Genomic DNA, 22196 nt, shown 5'->3' on the forward strand with positions numbered 1-22196 from the left:
AAAGGCCACACGGGGGGAACTTTGTATGTACTTGTGCCCCCGTTGACTGCCAGAATGAGTGAACTTCACTTCCTTGCTGATAAATCTTGAGTTGGACAAAGAGCATGATGATAATCATAAATAAATGCCCTTAAACATATATGTTACACGTTTCAAAATACAAATCGCAGAGTCCTTTTTGCCTTTTTGGGCGGTCAAAAGTGCCCGCGTAGTGCAGACACCGAATCGTGGCGCGTCAGTGCTGCTTGACTCACTGCTGGCCGGGTACCGGTGCGTGAGGAGTGGTGGCGCAGCGGTCGGCACACCGCCCTGCAAACCCAGCAACCCGGTGGCAGGGCGCGGTTGGCATGGGGCAAAGGAGAATTGAACCCCTCCCCCCCACCCCGGGGCCACCTCTGTGTCCAATTCCTCTTCGGCCCCCCCACCGCCAACCCACTTTGTATCCCAGCGTCTGGGCCCCCTCCACCCATGAGAGATTATTTTTGGCCCGTTATACATTTCTACGCGATAAGCCACTTCATTGAGCTGTCATTTGTGGTGGCCAGGTCGCTTCTGGAAGCAAAGCTTCATAACACAGTGGTCCTTGCCTCGTAAAATAAAAAATAAAAAATATCGTTTAAATAGTTTCTTGTTTGAATAGTTAAGTTTATAGTTTGAATAGTTTCAAGAGTTTATAGGCCCACGTGGACTTGCACTCGGGTGGCCACCTGCCGGGACTTCGACCAGTCTGGGAATTGGCGTCTGTGTTCGGGTGGCACGGCAATAATTGAATAAACTAAACTTCTAAACAAGTCTTTTTTACCACCATTGGAACCTCATTTGCCAGTAAAAAATATGATAATAGTTTTTTTACCCTTTTATCTGGCAACAAAACTGACACCTTTTTTACAAGGAGTCATGTTTGCATAGACCACAATACCTGCAGTCAGAATGCAAACAAAAAACATAACTCTGATCATGTATGCACTGTCCTTGAAGTTGATTGGTCCACACCCGAGACAGCTTTCTTTAGAACCTAGTCTCACATGGGTTGGACCAGATGACGCCAAAAGGCACACTATAGTTTTGTTGCCAGATAAAAGGGTAAAAAAACAATTATCAAGTCTTTTTTAGTTTTTAAAATAAATGAAAGAATCATATATGTCCTGAGTTTTGGGCCACCCTGTAAACATCGTGACTTATCCTTGGGTGAGATATGCGGTGTCCCTGGACAGATTCTCATCAATTTACCACCCCTGGTTGACCTCAGGTTGCTTTCATGAAGCAGTGACCCGGTGGCTCAGAGGTCAGAGGTCAGGGTACTGAGCTGGATACAGCTGAGGCCCTGGGTTCAAATCCGGGTTTCAGCCACCACTCGTGTTTTAGCCGAGTTTGCAAGCCTGCTGACCGATCACTGCGCAAAAATAAAAATCACAACGACGCTTTGAATTTGGTTCCGTGCTGCATGTGGCTGAAGTCGTCCCATCTCTTGAGAATTTAGAATCAATCAGTGCCAATGACACGCACCTCTTGAACGGCCGGTCTCTGAAGGCAGAGCGGGTGGGAGACGGCTGCCGCCTCTTGCTGTGCGAAATCAACCAGAGGTCCCAGTAAAGAAAATCTTCAAGATAATTAGAATATTTATTTTATGGAATCCGATGAGCTATGAAGCTCTTTTTTTCACAGACGTTCTGTGTAGGGGGTAGGCCAGAACGTTACAACAGCAGACAATGCAAAAACACGATAGCACAGAGGTAGTGGCTCTGTGATATCCGCTTACGGGGGCGGGCGGGAGGCGGGTGCTGGTTATTGCTGAACACGTGGGGTGACGACGACGACGATGATAACGACGATGATAACGACGATGATAACGACGATGACACTGCCCTGTGAGCGTTGCCAGTGGAGGCTCCGTCTTGCGGAGCGACTGCGATAGCACAATAGTGTAAATCTTTAAGGGGGCGGCGGGGATGGGCGGGCGGGCGGGCAGAAGCGACGTTCTTTTTAGGGGTTTGCTTTTACGACGTCGTCTTGGCGGACGGACGAGCGAGAACGACGCGGGGGCCCCGGCGCTCTCGGGTAATTTTTTTTTTTAATCCCGACAATTTCGTCGCTCCATTATTTATTAGCGGCTCTGCTGTTGCACATTCTTATCGCTGTAACCCCGCGTGAACCAAGGGGGTCGTGGCGGGTTGATGGGGGGTGACATGGGGGAGGAGATGGGGTGGCGGTGGTGTCAGTGGGGAGGGGGTGAAGGTGGGGGCCTCTGCTGCAGCTGTCACGTGTCTAAAAGCCACATGGATGACAAACGGCCACGTCGGTGCCCTTTGAGTCGACTGGGTTAGGACCTGTGAAGACACTATTTGCATTTGCCTCCACTCGCGTGAAATGTTATTGGGATGCGGCCGCGGCGTAGCGGTTTTGCACACCGGAACGGCCTTGGAGAGGTGATGGGGTTGTCGCACGCCAGTCAAATAGATATCGCTAATTCTCAGCGCTGGAATATTTGCCTGAATTAAGTGCAGAAGCAAATTTAATTTCATAGGCGGGGGGGGGGGGGAGTTGTTGTTGTTGTTGTGCGGTTGTTGGTGACCGCGCCAAGATCATCAATTCACTGCACCTGTTCGATCGCAGACAATGGCTGAAACCCGGATTCAAACCCAGGCTCTCAGCGGTGCCACGGTGGCTAGGAGATGTTAACTACTTCGCCTGGGATACAGGAGTTCGTGGGGTTAGATCCCGACCCTGACGCCTGCAAATTTGGAGTTTGCGTGACTCTCTTTCTCTCTCTCCCCGTGGTTGCGTGGATTTTTCTCCGGGTCTTCCGGTTTTTTCCTCCACATTTAGAATCAACGCCACTCCTTGGCTGCTATAACTGTCTGCATGATGACGAGCCACTTCGTTGAGCTGTCATTTGTGATGGCAATGTTGCTTTTGAAAAATATCTACGTAGATCAGTGGGGCCTTATCTGGTAAAATAAAAAAGAAAGTTTATAGTTTAGTTTTAGAGCCTCAGAGTCGAACCGCTGCTCCTCCAGATCGAGAGGAGCCAGTTGAGGTGGTTCGGGCACCCGCCAACCTCCCTCTGGGAACTCTACCGGGTAGCAGCAGCAGCAACGTCCCACTGGGCGAAGACCCCGGGGCTGGCCCAGGACACGCTGCTGGCGGTGGGACGATGTCGCTCGGCTGGCCTGGGAATGCCTGGGAATTCTCCAGGAAGAGTCCGTGTATAGTAGTGTAGTGTATATTAGTGTATAGTAGTGTATAGTAGTGTAGTGTATGGTAATGCAGAGAAAGGGAGGTGTGGACCGCCCGACTCAACACGCTGCCGCCGTGACCCTCACCAAGCCAAGCGGACTGAGAAACGAGCGAACGCACGAACGCAAAAGTTGAGTTTTAACTCGGTGCTCTGATCTCTGAGCCACCCGGCCACCCGCAGATTCATTTTTAGATGTCCTTTATTTATAACCGGGTGAGAGCCCACTGAGACCAGTAGTCTACTTTTCAAGCAACACCTTGAAAAAATATATATATTTATTTAATTGGCCAGTACCACCAATTAAGTAATTAGTAAAAAAAAAACACATTCATATTGACCGCCCACCAATGGACACAGTTGTGCACGGAAGCAGGAAACGGACCCTGGAAGGTGCCGCATCCACAACTGCCCTCTGGAGTCGCTTTCAACGATTGGTCTCTCAGACCCAACTATCACACGGCGCTCTTTCATCCTCTTACAAAACTAAAGTGGCTAGTCCGCGTGTCGGCTATCCGCCGTCGTCGGCCGTGATGGATCCGCTGCTGGATGGAGGCCTCCCCCCCCACCCCCCCCCCGAGCCATCGTCATCTCTCTCGCGATGCAGCGATCCGCCCAGCTACCGAGCAAAAGATTCCAAACGAGAAGCGGGAGTGGAAATTTTCGATGGAGACACGGGGTTCTCTGGCCCAGTGATGGGTGCGCTTCGTACTGCGCCACTGTGCACCGAGGTCAATCAAGGTCAAGGTTCGACTCCCATCACAGTTCAGGCCAGGCCATGTCTAAGAGAGAACGATCATTACCGAAGCGCGCACATCTGCCGTAACGTAGATGTTTAAAACAAAAATACCTGTGATAGATATCCTGTACGGGAGTAGATCAGTGATGGGTACTTTAGTAGTTGGATAATGGTGATGAATGTGTGGTGATAGTGGTGGTGATGATGATAATTGTTATGGTGGTGGTGATGTTTGTAAAGGTGATGACGATGATGGCGATGATAATGATTATTCTGATTAGTAGTTGAAGAATAATGATGATTGCGGTGGTGGTCATGAGAATGATGATTATGATAATTCTGATGACGACGATACCAACAATGCTGACCAATTTCGACATGGCCGCGTAAATCATTGCAAGCGAGGCTCATTGATTACGCGACCCCGAGTCGACGTCACGAAACTTTTACTCTGCCGAGGCGTTCGAGAAACAAAGGCGGAAAGTTCCGGCACCGTATCTCCACCCAATGCCACACGCCCGATCTAATATTTAACGGCCGGGGCGTGTGCCGCTCGCCGGTTTTATAACCGTCCGTGACGCTGTGTGTTTTTTTATTTTACAGCGAGGGAGCAGAGTTCACGGGGCGTCGGGGAGCCCCGAGCAGACTCGGGGCTTCGATGCCCGGCTCTCTCACCACCATGGAGTGGGAGGCTCATTGAGCTGGGCGTGGGAGGAGGGGAGGAAGGGGAAGGTGTGGGGGGGGGGGGCTAGATCCTATAAAAAAAAATCTAAAATAAACGTTTTTTTTATTTACTAGGTCAGGCCCAACTGGAGCTACGTAGATCTTTTTCAGAAAGGACCCCGGCTATGACAAATGATTGCCCAACGAAGTGGCTCATCGTCGCGTGGACATTTATAGCGGCAGCCAAACAGTGTTAAACGCGTGCCCTTGATTCTAAGTGTGGAGGGAAAAACCGGAGGACCCGGAGAAAAGTCCACACGACCACGAGGAGGGAGACACCGCAAACTCCAAATACACAGCAGCAGGTGTCAGGGTCGGGATCAAACCCACGACCTCCCGCGTACCAGGCGAGGTAGTTAACATCTCGCCGCCGCGGCGCCTCATAATAACAACGTGCGGCACCATCGCTCATCCACTGCTGGATGAAAGTCTTCATTTTGTCTCGCCACGCTTGCCAGCTCTCGTTCGATCGTCGTCACCCATCGTCGTGTCTCCGAGCGAGGCGGCGTTGTTAACGTCCCGCGGATGAGTTCGGCTGGAGATGTTTGTGCTGGGCAAGGACGCTCTGCGTCCCGAACAGCAAGGTGCAATTCATACGCCCGGCCCCAGAGAGAGGCGAGCGCTGTGGCTTTATTCGTTATTGGTGAGCGCGTACAGCCCCATGGTTAATCCACTGCTGGATGAAAGCCTCCCCGTGCCGTGTGGACCATAGGTGGTTGCGTGACCGTACAGCGCCGTGTTGGTTCAGTGCAGGGTTGGTGGAGGGAGGTGACCCAGGACCGGTTCGGATAATCGCCACCGATGTTGGCCATGGCCGGGAATCGAACTCGGTTGGCCGGGTTCGCAGCGCGGCGCGCTAACCGCTGCGCCACCGCTCCCCACACTCGCGTCGCACGCTCTCGAGGAGAGAGTGTTGAACCGAACGCGTTTCTCACTGGTGTTGTTAGCCGTGGCCGGGAATCGAACTCGGGTCGTCGGGTTCGTAGCGCAGTGCGCTAACCGCTGTGCCAAACCGCTCCACCCCGCTTGGGAGTTCCAAGCAATATTTTATATGGTGAGGGGGGGGAGGGGGGCAGTGTATTACAATTGGTAAACTCGTGTCGAGATGACAGAGATGTTTTCTCGAGACAAGACTCATGCCGGTGGCATGGAGATGAGAGATGGCGATAGAAGATGGTGAGATTATATTCTGTTTTAATGCGCTTGTTTGCGCAGGAGAAAGTTTTAGCGGCAGGGAGCGACGATTTCCATTCCATATTTCCGATCGAGTAATACGCATGTAATAAAATAATATGTACATATTTTGGCGAATTTGGACCATCATGCCGGTACACGATAGACCCTACTCTTGCGAATACCGTCGCGGGAATCTTTAACGACGCGGAGTATTTTATTTACGACGAGTACACCCACAGCAGTATTGACCGAGGCGGCCGCTGGACTTGAACCGTGAGCCTCTGAAACAACGAGTGGCGTACGGCGCGCTACCGCCGGTGAACAAATGAGAATAGGCTTTACCCCTTGCCGCCAATAATAAAACAGGTGGTGTGTTCAGATGTTCAAACGCCCAAAAAAGATACACACACCTATTGTAAGGCATCAAGTGCGCATTCACCGCACGGAGCTTGTGGCGAAGGGTGAACGCAAACATGCTCCGATAATAATGCGCTCATTGTCTTTGAAACCGATTGGCCTGCACCAGAGACTGAAGCCTTCTTCATGGCCTTGTCTCACCAACCGGTGGTTAGACCAAGTGAACAACGCCAAGGTAATGCAAGTGTAATAAAGGTCGTGGAAGCGACTTCTGGAATCCGGTCTTTATTTGTCTTTCTTTACAACACTCCTTCACGCTGCTGACAGACAGCGTGAGAGGGATAGAGAGAGAGAGACGCGCGCAGCCACGTGGCAGCCTAGACCACGTGGCAGCCTGGCCCATGTGGCAGCCTGGACCACGTGGCAGCCTGGACCCCCGCACTCGCGTGGCCTCTCCCTCCGTTCGTTCCAGTTCTGACCACGTGTTGTTCGTCTCCACTCCTATTTAATACCTGGGTCACGTGGTACCTTTCCACCAATCCTGGTTAGCCTCTATGGAATCTTCCAGACTCCATCGTAGGCTCCCGGGACCACGCCCCTGACTCGTCTCCCCATTGGCTGTGGCTAAAGCCAGCAGAACCAATCCTCTACTTACAGCTGTCACCTTCCCATTACGTCAGGGCCACGCCCCTAGGCTTCCCCCCATTGGCTATGGACCAGGACCGGCAGAGCCAATCATCGTGACGAGTTGTGATCAGTCAGTGACCCGGATATATCCTCACATTACACAAGTACCACAGTGTTAATAGCTCGGGTTGAGCAGTTATGTCTGTGGGACGTTGTTTTTTGCCACGATCAATGTGATGAAGAAATAGAAAATTGGCTGCTTTACCGCTGGCCTGTATGTCACCAGCGCCCCAACAATGTGACGACGGGGATATGTTTAGACGACGGTTTGGTTCGCGCCTTTTGAATTTGAAGTTATTGTTCGAAACTTTGGAGACGATGATTGGTGGACCACGTGGAGGATTGTTCGTCCCAAAACTCTCCAGAGCCCTGGTGGTCATGGTGGTCGTGGTGGTCGTGGTGGTCGTGGTGGTCGTGGTGGTGGTGGTCGTGGTGGTGGTGGTCATGGTGGTGGTGGTCATGGTGGTGGTGGTGGTCGTGGTGGTGGTCGTGGTGGTCGTGGTCATGGTGGTGGTGGTGGTGGTCGTGGTGGCGGTGGCGGTGCGGCAAGTGGCTTCGTGAGGCCCTTCATATATCGCACCTTAAAACGGTACCATCGCTTCATACGCGTAGTGAGTTTTCCTCCGGGTTGTCTCCTTCCTAACACACGAAACCAAAACACTCATTCATCTAAAAGTAATTTCTTTATAACTGCTTTTAGTGCTTCGTTTGTTGTCCTTCCCCCACACCTCCAATTAGCACGGTTGGCTATGTACGGTGGGAAAGAATTTCAACGTACGTAAAAAGAAGTGTGATTGGCCAAACATCTGAATGTTGCCCCTCTTGGGAATAGAGTTCTGAAACTCAGTGCGGCTTCGCGGGGTATAGTGACTTTACCAGAGACAAAGATCCCCCGCGTAGCCTCAACAGTCTGTTGGGGCAAGTGCTGTTAGCGAGCACTCTATGAAGGCACCACCACCACCATCATCATCCTCATTGTGCTTGTTATCATTGTTGTGGTCAGAATTATCATCGTCATCATCATCATCGTTTGGGGCATCGTGCTATTAACGCCGTAGCCTATAGCACCTGTGTTACATTTAGATTGCTGCATAATGTATGTGTGCGTGTGTGAGTATGCGTGCCCCTTGCTAACCTTCATAGGTGCTGCTCACTAACAGCACTTGCCCCAACAGCCTCTTAAAGGCTATATGGGGGATATTTGTCTTTGTGTATATGCAATAGAAGTCTACCCTCTCTGGACCTTCATAAAGTAATTACGGTGTGAATTTTATTCTATTTTGAGCCATTCCCTTTTGTCACTTCTTGGGTGATGTGTGAGTGAGCGAGTGTATGCGTGTGAGTGTGTGTATGCGTGTGAGTGTGTGTGTGTGGCAGGGTGTGTGTCTGTGTGGAGCGGTGGTGTACTGGTTAAGCCTCCTCATTCTCTGACGTGGTATGCTGTAGCCGATGAGCGTGGGCCTGTCGCTTTTTCTCAACTATCCTGAACACCTCCTCTGTCAGCCAGGGTCTCTGGGGAGGTCTGGACCGTGTACCCAACGCAGCCATTACAGCTGCATGAGCCAAAGTGCTAAACCTCGCCCATTTCCCCTCGACATCAGGAAGAGTGGGAGACGATGCCAACCCCAGCCGCAAGCGATGATGCAATTCTCACATGCAACTTTCATCAGCTAGCTGAGACCATGCGTTTAAGGGTTTGAATTGGGTCCTGGGTGTACACCCACCACCGGAGTGGAAGAATGGCAGGCGCATCTTACAGATGACAAGTTGATGGTCAGCGGGTATATCAGCTCCACGGTAGGTTCTGGTTAGCTTTCGCTCGGAGGTTATGAGAGCCGTGAGCGGCTGCAAGGATTGGTGGTGGTCGCAGGTTGTTGAGGAGATGGAGTCTGCCTCAATGGCCTGCGATCACAAATCGCTCTTTAATTATATCAAAAAAGTAACCTGCAGCTCCACACCTATTACCATCATTAGGGGAAAGAACGCTGATCCAATCTCCGACCCCCAAGAACAGGTTTGCAGATTTTCTGAGCCTTTCTGTGAGGTCCTGGGGGAGGAGACATCCCTCAGCCTGGATAACAACGTGGGACAAAGTGGGGATGACCCTGCCGAGGCTGCGGTGCCTCAAATATTGGAAGAAGTCACCCCCTGTGAGTGGCTGGCTGAGGTGCCATCTATTGAGGAAGTACTGAAGGCGATCCAGAGTCTGAGACCAGGAAAGGCACCGGGCAGAGATGATCTCCCAAGCGAAATGCTGAGGGAGGGTGGCGTTTGTGCACAGACTGCCCTAAATGACATCATAACAACAGTCTGGACCACTGGACGGGTTCCGCAGGATTGGAAGGATGCCCTGGTGGCCCCCCTCTTTAAGAAAGGGGGCCGCACAGACTGTAACAACTACAGGGGCATCTTACTCCTCAGTGTGCCGGGAAAGGTCCTGGCAAGGATTATTCAACATCGCCTTGCTAGGCACGCTGAGGAGAGGCTTGTGGAGCCACAATGCGGTTTCAGGAAAAGGCGGTCCTGCACAGATGCCACATTTTCTGTCTGCTACAGCAGAGGTGTAGGGAATTCCAACAAGACCTGCATCTCTGCTTTATTGACCTGGTCAAGGCCTATGATACCATCAGTAGGCCTGGGCTCTGGGTTGTCCATCGTGCTTTCGGAGTTCCTGACCCTCTGCTCACGATCATTAAGAACCTTCATGATGGTGAGTGGGCCCGGGTAAAACTACGTGGCCGGGAGTCAGAGCCATTTCCTGTACACCTTGGGGTGCAATAGGGATGTCCTCTTGCTCCCAAATTATTTAACATCTATTTTGACCACGTAGTTTGTGAAGCCTTCCATAGCTGTACCGGAGGAATTTCCATCTGGTACAGATACAATGGGAGGCTGATCGATTCCCGGGTGCGGTCAAGGGATGGCTCCCTATTGCTCAACCATGTTAAGTATGCCGATGATCTGGTAATTGCTGCTCACTCAGAGGTGGAGTTGGAGGCACTTCTGCTGAACCTGGAGCTTGCCACTAAGAGGTGGGGCCTTACCATCAGCCCCACTAAAACGAAGCACCTGCCTAGGTATTTTGTACCATCGGACAATCCACCCCCACAACTCCCAATTGGTGATAGGGCAGTTGTGGAGAGTGTGGAGAGTTTCCCATACCTGGGCAGTGTGCTCATGACCGGCTCCGGTTTAACAGCAGAGTTCTCACTCCGAATCAGTCGAGTGGCTGCCTACGATCCATCCTGGGTATAACCATGCTGGATTGTGTGAGGAGCTCACAAATCCTTGAAAGATCTGGACAAAGTCCCATCAGTGAGCTCCTCCGGCAGGCAAGGCTGCGTTGGCTGGGCCATGTAGCTCGCATGCCCAGCCACCGCATGCCTAAAGAGCTTTTGTTTGGCCGGATCGAGGGGGCTAAACGGGCACGGCATGAGCTAGAGAAGAGATGGAGTGATGTGGTACAGGAGGATGTGGAGCTGAGTGCACTTGCCGATGACTGGTACCAGCGGTGTCAAGATCGGCCTCTGTGGAGGAGGCTCGTGAAGGATGTTACTGGGCAGTTGGAACCAGTCGCCCTCCAACAACAACGGAGGGCAGAGGAAGTGATGCTCACAATGAGCGGAGCGCCGGGTGGCTAAAGCACAGCAAGTTGGCACAGTAGGGGGCACAGGTGGTGCATCTGCCAGCCATCTCAGTCGGCCAATCCATGGCACCTGGGTATGTCCCGTGACCTCCTGCTAGCAGCAGGCGTTCGACGCTTCACATGGCCTCAAGGTGCACATAGCCTGGCACAAGCGTCGTGGTGACCTCACCGCCACTTAGTGGCGAATGGCGGTTGCTGTTGTTGGTGTAGCGGTTGGCGCACGGCACTACGAACCCGGCGACCCGAGTTCGAATCCCGCTCGCGGCCAACACCAATGACGATTATCTGGACAGGTCATGGGCCTCCCCTAGGTCGACTCAGCCTTAAATGAGTACCTGGTGTGGTGTGTAAACATCACCGCTGGGGAGACCAAGGCGGCCGGGTGTGGTGTTGGCCACCCACCCCCTCGTGTGCCGTTCCAGCCTTCGTAGGTGCTTGTCAACAGGACTTGCCCCAAAAGTCTGTTAAGCCTACACGGGATCTTTGTGCAAGCAACTTTTGCCGTTGCAAGTTCATCACTTTAATACACAGGCAGGTAATGCATCCACTCCTAACAGTAGCGTCATTCATTCACCTCCCCTTTCATTCTATTGCTATCCTCATCGTTTATCATGATCACCGTCATCCGAGCGACTGGGAGGTGGGGGGGGAATGACGGATTGGGGACGCCTTCGTACAGCGGGGGATTGAGCATGGGCGGTGACAACGTGGTGGATCACTTACTCAACAACATCGTTTTTTATGCGTGTTGATTGGTGCCAAGAGGATGCGCGCTTCTTGAGCACAAGACAGCAGAAGGCGGGGGGAAAAAAAACAATACAAACGAGACAACTTAACTCTTCTTGGTTCTTTCGGTAAAGTCACGTAGAAGGGAAGTAATAAAATATTAAAAATATTATTATGTTTTATTTTTATTATTTTATTACTTCCCTTCTACGTGACTTTACCGAAAGAACCAAGAAGATGAATCCCTGCAATCACGAAAGCTTTGAATCGAAAAAACAACTTAACTCGTGAATGAAATCATGACACGTTCGTGAATTGTGTGGAGGAGACGTGTCGTCGTATTCTTACACTTTCACCAGCGTTTAACAGTACTCTCCTTTTTGTATTTGATTGTCAACCAACACTGGGTAAAACCAACATGGGCATTTTCGTTCTCTTCTAGCATGTGCACCAACAGGTGCACCAACATTCACTCTCTTTTAGCCCCGCCCCCCTCCCAATACGTTCCATTCATTGGCTACCACATTCAGATAAGCCCCTCACTCCCTCCTCCCCACTTAACTTGTATTTAAGAACTTGTATCTTGGAATCTTTGCCTCACTTGATACAGCAAATCTAGCTGTGACGGTCTCACCTGATGACGGAGACTTGTGTTGCCTCCGAAACGTCGTGATTTATTATTTTATTTTATTTCTATTATTACTTTTAGTAATTTTAAATGTATTTTTTTTTTACCCACGTGACTTTACCGAAAAAAACCTAAGAGTATGAATCCTTGCAGTCACGAAAGCTTCAAATCTAGAATTTTCACTGCATTGTCTTTGGGGACCAGGACATCGATCATAGACTTATGGCACCGTCGCAGGAATTACTGAACGGGACGAAATGAATCGGCGACAGAATGAATGATGCATCATGTTAACGAGCATGGCAGCCAATGGTCACCGACGAAGGGACTCACAGCCAAAAGCCGCAAATCGTGTGACAAGAATCACCTCACTGATTCGCGTCTCCTCGATCACTGCTCGATCACTGCTCGATCACATAGACACACGTGTTCAACATATCATAGATCAATCACATAGACACACGTGTTGAAAATATCATAGCACAATCACAGACACACACGTGTTCAAAATATCATAGATCAATCACATAGACACACGTGTTCAAAATATCATAGATCAATCACAGACACACACGTGTTCAAAATATCATAGATCAATCACAGACACACACGTGTTCAACATATCATAGATCAATCACATAGACACACGTGTTCAAAATATCATAGATCAATCACAGACACACACGTGTTCAAAATATCATAGATCAATCACATAGACACACGTGTTCAAAATATCATAGATCAATCACAGACACACACGTGTTCAAAATATCATAGATCAATCACATAGACACACGTGTTCAAAATATCATAGCACAATCACATAGACACACGTGTTCAAAATATCATAGCACAATCACATAGACACACGTGTTCAACATATCATAGATCAATCACAGACACACACGTGTTCAAAATATCATAGCACAATCACATAGACACACGTGTTCAAAATATCATAGCACAATCACATAGACACACGTGTTCAACATATCATAGATCAATCACATAGACACACGTGTTCAAAATATCATAGATCAATCACAGACACACACGTGTTCAAAATATCATAGATCAATCACATAGACACACGTGTTCAAAATATCATAGATCAATCACATAGACACACGCGTTCAACATTTCATAGATCAATCACAGACACACACGTGTTCAAAATATCATAGATCAATCACATAGACACACGTGTTCAACATATCATAGATCAATCACATAGACACACGTGTTCAAAATATCATAGATCAATCACAGACACACACGTGTTCAAAATATCATAGATCAATCACATAGACACACGTGTTCAACATATCATAGATCAATCACATAGACACACGTGTTCAAAATATCATAGCACAATCACATAGACACACGTGTTCAACATTTCATAGATCAATCACATAGACACACGTGTTCAACATTTCATAGCACAATCACATAGACACACGTGTTCAACATGTCACAGCTTGATCACTCCCCGAAGTCCTATTTGGGCAAAGCCACGCCCAATATGTCCATACATGAGCCTGGAAATGTGACGTAATTTATCATTAAATCTGCCGCGGGATTCATTTTGTCATGAGTTTAGCCTGTTGGAGGTAAAACTATAACACTGGAACTACGGACGGGAGGGTTGGTGGTGGTGGTGGTGCCGCGTGAGCGTTAGCACTGGGTTACTCGTCACTCCGCCTGGAGAAACGCGTATGGGTTTGTATTCTCTCCTTGAGAGCATCAGACGTGAGTGAGTTTGGGGAGCGGTGGTGCTGTGGTCAGCGCAACATCGCTACAAACACGGCGACCTGAGTTCGATACCCTCACACGGTCAACATCGCTGATGAATGTCTGAACCGATCCTGAGCCCTTTTCTCCGAGGTTGACAAACCCTTCGGTATGTAAAAAATAAAAAAATAATAAAGAATACGTAATAGAGATACACAAGTCTCCGTCATCAGGTGGGACCGTCACAGCTAAATTTACTGTATCAAGCTTAAAATCTAGAATCTTCGGTTAGTTCTTCTCGGTTCTTTCGGTAAAGTCACGTAGAAGGAAAATATTAAAATAATAATAACAATTATTAAATAATTCTCACGACGTTTCGGCCACAACGCAAGTGGCCGAAACGTCGTGAGAATTATTTTATTATGTTTTATTTGTATTATTTTATTATTTTCCTTCTACGTGACTTTACCGAAAGAACCAAGAAGATGAATCCCTGCAGTCACGAAAGCTTTAAATCGAAACTTCGGTTAAGTTACTTGGTGCGCTGGGAAGACACCCCCGTATGTGCCGTGTTGGCCTTCATAGGTGCTCGCCAACAGCCCTTGCCATAATAAGTCTGTTAAGGCAACAGGAGGGGGGATGTTTTTCTTTTGCTCGATGCCGTTGAGTCTTGAGACGTCTCGCTGTGCCAGGACGGGGTCTTTTCCGCGTGGATTTGGTTTTAACACATTCCTGCGGAGGGAGCTGGTAGGAACGTTGGGTTGCTCGGTCAATGGCCAGGGTCAACGGCGGCATGGTGTATTCCGCAAATATGCCCGACTGTGAGGGCGGGCACAAGCCGGCGTGAGTAGGTTAAACGTTGAGTTTTATAAGGGCACCACGGGGTGACCAGCCCCTCCCCACCCAGCCCCACCCCACCCTCCCCACCTAGCTCCTCCCCTCCCTCCCCTCTCCACCCAGCCCCACCCCTCCCATTTTTTGATGCACAACGGACAGACACAATAATCCCCTGTGGGCTGGTGTAACCAGGAGGTTCCTACCAGTAAAACACTATTTTGAAGGCTCACTGAATGGACTGGGTTGGTACAGCTTGTGGATTTGTTAAAAAAAAAGAAAACTGTGCCCCACACTGTATCTCTTTCTTGTTTTTCTATTCTCTGTCCCTGTTGCCTTTAAATCGATTTCAGGTTTTTGTTCTACATTGTGTAGATAAAGGGATGGGGAAGGCGGGTGGAGAGTGGACGATGAGGATTGTCGTCGTTTGAGTGTGTTGAATGAAGGCCGTCACGTTTCCTTGTTTTCGCCGCCGCCGCCGCTCACGATAGGAGGCAGGTTGCAGGGTGACTGCAGCACAGCGAGGTGACACGGCAGGGAGCACAGGTGGTGCATCAGTCAGACATCTCAGTCGGTCAACCCGGAGCACCTGGTCCTGTGCCGTGACCTCGTGCCCGTGAGCTTTCGATACTTCCAAGTGGCCTCAGAGTGAACCTAGCCTGGCGCAAGTGGCAAATGGTGACATCCCCACCACTTAGTGGGGAATGTTATTGCCGTCTTTGATTAATTCTTTGTAATGACCTGTCTGTGTGTCTGAGTTAAACTCAGAGTGCCTGTTGCTCTATCCGTCCAAGATCCGGTCCGCCTGTTGCCTGGGTAAACCTATTAATATATTTTTTAAATATCTTTGCCTGTGTGTTTGTCTGACCATTGTCCAGTAACTCTATTTATTCATGAGCCACCATGTATGTATGTCTGTCTAACCATTGTACATCAGTTATCTGTCTTTCAGTCTATCCTCTATCTGTCCGTCTGTCCATCAAGTCAGTCTATCCATCCATTAGTCACTTTCCTCGTACTTCCCCTCTGCCTGTCTGTTTGTCTGCCTGCCTGTCCAACCACCCATTCGTCTGCCCGTTCGCCAATCAGTCACTCTTTACATTTGTCCGTCCGTCGGCCGCTCTCTTTATTCATCAGCCACCTTTGCCTGTCCATCGCTCCATCCGTCAATCCCTCTGCGCGTGCCCATCACTCAGCAATATCCATCCTTCGATTACTTGTGTCTGCACATCAGTCAATCTGTCCGTCTGATTCACGGGACTCTCCTCCTCCCCCCTCCCTCTCTCCTCTCCCTCCCCCCTCTCCTCCCTCCCTCCCTCTCCCCGTGCCTCTTTCATGGCATCACAAAGTGTTCGTATTGCTGACTCACTCTGTCACCGTGGCGATGGTCACATGCTCCCTATGCCATGCTCGCCCGGCTCACGCTCTGCCAGCCAACATCACCCCCACCCACCCTCTTCCTCCTCCTCCTCCTAAAAAAAAGATTTATAAGAGGACCTTTGTCTGGCTTTCTCTGTGCCGTGGCCGTTTTCCCACCACAAATGGCTCCAACCCTCTCAACCCTCGATGCCAGGGAGCTGAGTCGTTGCACCGAGCGGCGCGCACACACAACGTTCACACAGCCCCGACACAATAATAATAATGATGATGAATAAAAGCTGTAAGCATATGCAACAACAAAAAACTAAAATTCCCCGTATAGCATCAATAGACTGTTTGGGCAAGTGGTGTTAGCGAGCGCCTATGGGGGCCGGCTGGGCACACGAGGAGGTGGGGGGGCCAGCGCCACGCCCGGCCGCCTTTGTCTCCCCAGTTGGCGACGTTTTACACATCGCGACCGAGTCCCGCATTCGAGGCTGAGTCGACCGCCTCAAATAATCGTCGCCGCTGTTGGCAGCGAGCAGGACTCCAACTCGGGGTGCCAGGTTCGTAGCGCAGCGCGCTCACCACTGCGTCACCGCTAACCCTACGCACACACCACGCACCACACACCACACACACACAGACATTTCATCGTGACTTTTAGACGGACCGTCAACAAATGGACATGGACAAAGGCAACTGTATGTTTTGAGTCACGGATACAGCGCCCGGGTTAGGGGTACATGCACAAATATGAATGTTTGTGCATGAATGTAACGCGATAGTGTATTGGTGTTCTGTACGAGTGGGGGGGGGGGGCATCTGTGTGTATCTGTCCCCCTCTGAAAAAGAAATGTTTGTCTGTGGCCGTTCATCGGACAATCGGGGCGACTTGAGGATTTCGCAAATTCGAGTGACATCCCCTCCACGATTTCTCTCTCTCTCTCTGGGCACAAATCGTCTCGAAAACTTCTTCCCATCTTCCCAACTTCTTCTTACCATCTCCAGGACCTTCATTTCTAGCCGGGCTCTGTCCGCGCTAGCGATGCCACATCCAGTCTGCACCCCCCCACCCCCCCCCCAGAGGTCGCAAACGGGTTTTGATTCCTTACCCGTACCCGGCCGCACCAGGGTCGCAAATGGGTACCCGTACCTGGCTGGGTACGGGTACCCGTTCCCTACCCGTACCCTACCGGAAATGAGTGACAAACGGTTGCTCACCAGTGACTCACGACCTACCCGTACCCGGCCGCACCAGGGTCGCAAACGGGTACCCGTACCTGGCCGGGTACGGGTAGCCAGGTATCGGGTAGGGTACGGGTATCGGGTACCCGGTTGCGACCTCTGCCCCCCCCCCCCTCGCTGCGGGCCGTGGCTCGGGGTCACGCACCTGGGACCGTCGGCCCGGGAAGATGAAGAATGACAAAAAACATTCCGTGAGAAATCAAGCGCTGGGAGCGTCTCCCAGAGCTCGTCGTTCCGCAGTCGGCGATGCGCTGCCGGCGAATTTTACGTGAACCTCGAGAAATCGATCTTGTCTCCGCACGGTCCCAGTGACTCGTTCGCAGAAGGTGGTGGGTGGACGGTGGGGGGGGGGGGTCACCGGCGTTGGGGATGTTCTGAATTCTAGATTTGAAGCTTTCGTGACTGCAAGGATTCATATTCTTAGGTTTTTTTCGGTAAAGTCACGTGGGTAAAAAATTAAAATTAATAAAAGTAAGATGTTCTGAATGCAGCCCCCCCGGAGAATATCTACAGGGTCGCGGTGCCAACCGTGAACACGGCTACGACGGCAGACTTTGCTGCACGAGACAAAGATCTCGTCCCCGTCCCGCCGCCCACACGAGACCCCGCCGATTGCCCTACACAGAGACTGCTGGAGCAGGTGTTGGTATTATACTGAGCGGCGTCTATTAAGGGCAGCGGAAAAATGGGGTGGCCCCTTTATCAGCACCGCGCCTGACCGTCTTTGTCTCTCCCCCCCCCCCCCACCCCGATGTTAATTGTTTACACACTGCCATACTCATTTGAGGCCAAGACCAGCTAACCCTACGGGGGAGGCCTAGGGCCAGTTCGAGACATCGCTCGCCATGGATTTCGTGCCGTGGCTGGGAGCGCCACGGTGGCTAGGAGATGTGAACTGCCTCGCCTGGTATACAGGAGGTCGTGGGTTCGATCCCGACCATGACGCCTGCTATATATTTTGAGTTTGAGCGTCTCTCTCTAATCGTTGTTGTTTGACTTGCATCCCACTGGGAATTTTGCACACAGCGTTGGTGTACGGTGCTTTTTCTGCAATATTTTGCTGTCTTTTCCTGGATTTTCTGTTTGCACATAGTCACATAGTCACTTTAAGATGTTTTCTTGTTCGTGTTTTTGTTTTTTGTTTGTTGCGGTTGCACCCGATCCAAGAGCCAAATGGCTCACAGGGCTACACCAAATAAATGAAACTGAAACTGAAATGAAAATCATCACGGTGGCTTCGCCTGCTATACAGGAGGTCGTGGGTTCGATCCCGACCCTGACGCCTGCTGTGTAATTTTGAGTGTTCCGTGTCTCTCTCTCCCCGTGGTCGCGTGTATTTTTCTCCGGGTCCTCCCGGTTTTTCCCTCCTCCTTCAGAATCAACGTCACCACGCGTTCAGAGGAGTTTGGCTCCCGCGATACATTTCCTCACGACGATGGATGACGACGACGAGCCGCTTCGTTGAGCCGTCAATTCGTGTGATCGCCAGGTTGCTACTGGAAACGGAAGAGCTCTAGAGCAGCTCAGTGGGAGGCCTTACCGGGTAAAAAAAATAGTTTAGTTTAGAAGTGGCGGTCGTGCGAACTGACAGTGGAGTGCGCTCGCCACTACACCACCGCTCCCCCTGTACGTGCAGGTGTCTGGAGCACAGGCCACTTGCCGTTCTTACGACGTGCCCTGGGAAGGAGCAGGGGGGGGGGCTGTGGGAGTGTGATGGTGGTGGGGGGGTGCTATCCAACCCGACTCGCTGAGCACGTGGATTCATTTTCAGGGGAGCATCGCCACCACGTGGGCTGCGGGAGGAATTGTCTCGGCTCTCTCGATTCTCCGTCTCTCTCTGTCTCTCTCTCGTGACGTACGTTGAACTTTTCCCCCTCCACCCGTACGTTGGCATCGTCCGAGATCTGCCGGCCCACGACAAGTAGCGGGGGTGGGGGAGGACTTCACGAGAGGGTTTCGTGTCGTTTTGTTGTTGTTGTTGTTTTTCCATCAAACGAGCAGCAGCGAGACTCCGGTGGCTTTAGGACGTGGGCCCCTTTCTCGGCGGCGGCGGCGCCTTGGCCCGGCGATCCGCGACCGCACTGGCCGAGCGAGATGTTTGCGCGATTGTTGTCAGTCGGTTGTGATTTAAAACAACCACAGCAACAAACAAACAAAACAAGAGAGCAGCAGCACCTGCCGGCGGGAAGCCTCCGACCTGACCCGATGCTTTGCAACGTCGCCTCGGGAAGTTTTCCAGCCACGGCTTCGCCACTGGTGCCGTCGAGTGACATCGCTGTCACGCTTGGGCTGGGTAGGGGGGTGGTGGTGGTTGGTGGTGGTGGTGGCGCTTGTCGACCTTGGCTCTGTAAGTTCCATCGGTGAGTTCCCCGGATAATTGCGGTGACCGTGGTGGTGGTGGTGATTGGTGGCCGCTTTGATGGCGGTGACCGATTGTACGAATGTTGAACGTCTTTCACACCGTACGTAGCCACACGTGCTCATTCGGTGGGTGTTCGAGGCTACCAAGAATCCCGCTTTGGGACAGGACAAGAATCCCGCTTTGGGACAGCGCTCCTTTGGCGCCCCGTCAGCTTCTGTCTGAACGTCATATCGACATTTGTGGGGTGAAGGCCCGGCGAGGTGGAACCGCCGAGATCGGGCCCGGACCGTGGGATCGCCCTCTGTGGCATCGTGGTAGGATGGATGGGAAGCGTCGGGCAGGAGTGGGGATTGCCGCGAGCTGCAGGATGGCGAGGCGCGTGGTCCATTTCGTAGCAGTGGATGAGCGTTGATTTCTTTTTTTGCTTTGAGTGTTATTCTACAATTATCGATGATTGAAGGTATTTGCCGCGTTCCCAAGTATGATTTTATTATTATTTTTTAGTTACTCCATCTTGAGGCCCACATTTTCTTCTCCGTAGGAACGCATCTCCAATGATTCAATGGAAGCGAATGGGGGGCAATAGGGTTCGATATACGGAATTCCGCTATCTTTTCGGGAACGTATCTGTTCGGCATATCCAGGAATGCCGCGTTGGTAGAACGGTTGGAACAGGACAAGTTACGCAGCTGATATGGAGACCTCCTGATGGTACGATCGACACTTCATTAATTGCATTGTAATGAGGAAGCAACATATTGCACATTACAACTCTTCTGAAGGCAGTGGCATTCAGGGCTGTCGATATTGGTGCAGACGATGACACGGCAAGCGCGTCGTCGTGGTATGCGATCTGCGCTCCGTGTCGTCGTGGTATGCGATCGGTGCGCGCGTAGTTGTGGCACGTGATCGATCCTGCGCGTGTCGATGTACGCGATCGATACGCACTTCGTCAGTTGCTCAATTGTTACGCCGTTGCTACCGCTGCTATTGTTGTTGTTGTTGTTGTCGTCGTCGTTATGGCTGAGCGCCTTTTTTTTATGCTCGCCTTAGTTCGCCCATATTAATATGTTAATTTGTTCTCTGTGCTGGCTGTTAATATTACACTATCTGCTGTCTGCAGGTCAAGACAATAAAAAGCTCGGAAGAACGGACGTGCAGACAGCGTCGTCCTTCCCGCCACCTCCTCCTCCTCCTCTTTGTCATCTTCGTCGCTTGGCCAGCCAGCGTGCTCCCGTTAAATGAACGAAATTAAAATTAGCTCTCCTAAAAATATTTAATACATTTCGCGAACATTTTTTTTTACGTCCTTGCGCAATTTTTATTTTTGTCCGTCGCACCTGTTCCGTTTAATTGTTTTTATTTGTTCACGTCTCATCGGACGGCGGTTAATGCCACGCGGAAGTTCGAATCGGCGACGCTTCGATTTGTTTTTTTGCACTTGGGAAAAGAAGTTGACACGGACGTCGGAGCGTTAACCATCTGACGTCTCGTTCGTTCGTTCGCTATCGCCCTGCGCTACGGTTAATATACCCAATTCATAATCACGGGCTGGTGCATCATTCGTTCATCAAATCATCATCATCAAATCATCATCAGAAACACAACGGCCACAGTAATTAATTCATAATCATTACTGCACTCGCCACCAAATCACTACAACCACCGCAGCTCATTCATCCAATCTCAATCATTCCCTCCGCCACCGCCGCCGCCAGCAGCAGCAGCAGCAGCCCCCGGCAGCACCGGCTCACCGCCGTCGAGAAGACCCGCCCTGCCCGCCACCACCGCAGCCGTCGGCCGACGCTGGCCGCGGCGGTTGCGGTTGCGGCTGCGGCGGCGGCGGCCGGCGCCCGCACGCCGGCCCGCTGCGCCATGCCGGACCGCGTGCACCACATCAGCCTGCACAACTTCAGCAGCGCCGTGCTCGGCGAGCTGAGCGAGCAGCGCCGCCGGGGCCACTTCTGCGACGTGTCGGTGAGCGTGCAGGGCAGCCGCGCCAGCCTGCGAGCCCACCGCTGCGTGCTCGCCGCCAGCAGCCCCTTCTTCAAGGTGAGCCGCGCGGCGGATGACGGGGGGGCGGCAGGGGAGGGATCCATCTTCTTGGTTCTTTCGGTAAAGTCACGTAGAAGGGAAGTAATAAAATAATAAAAATAAAACATAATAAAATAAAATAATTCTCACGACGTTTCGGCTACAATGCAAGCAGCCGTCTTCAGGTGAAGAATGGTGAAGAAAGAACCAAGAAGATGAATCCCTGCAGTCACGAAAGCTTTAAAAGGGGAGGGATCGCTCACGGTTCAACATCTTGAGCCGGGACTGAGCCTTACCCTGAGTCGACTCGGCCACAAATGATTACTTTTGGTGCCGCGTGAAAACAACGCCAGAACTGGGAAGACAAAGGCGGCTGGGCGGGGTGTTGGTCACATCGCACACCCTCGTGTGTCGTGTTGGCCTTGATCGGTGCTACTCCCTAACAGCACTTGCCCCCAACAGACTGTTAAGGCTACTGGGGGGACCTTCACCTTTTGCTGGGAAGCCGTGAGTCTTGAGAAGGCTGGTTACGGCAGGACAGGGCCTTCGCCGCGTTGACTTGGCCTTGTTTTAAAAACAATTGTGAAGGCTCACTTAATGGACTGGGTTGGTCCAGCTTGTGGATTTGTTAAACAACAACAAAAACTGTTTCCCCACACAGTTGCCTTTTAAATCGATGTCAGAACGGATTTTTTTTGTACATTGGGG

General features: G+C 51.2%; 1 protein-coding gene across 1 annotated transcript in view; it reads left to right on the forward strand.

Moving 5' to 3' along the window:
• LOC144942886 (uncharacterized) overlaps positions 1–22196 on the forward strand; it is a 171956-nt gene that overhangs the window by 138429 nt on the left and 11331 nt on the right. Inside the window, exon 4 of the mRNA XM_078869887.1 lies at positions 20578–21506. Within this exon, the coding sequence (XP_078726013.1) occupies positions 21330–21506 (177 nt within the window). The 5' untranslated portion in view covers positions 20578–21329. The remainder of the gene's footprint in view (positions 1–20577; positions 21507–22196) is intronic.

The sequence above is a fragment of the Lampetra fluviatilis genome, chromosome 29 (genome assembly GCF_964198595.1).
Source record: "Lampetra fluviatilis chromosome 29, kcLamFluv1.1, whole genome shotgun sequence".
In the NCBI taxonomy this organism is placed as follows: Eukaryota; Metazoa; Chordata; class Hyperoartia; order Petromyzontiformes; family Petromyzontidae; genus Lampetra; species Lampetra fluviatilis.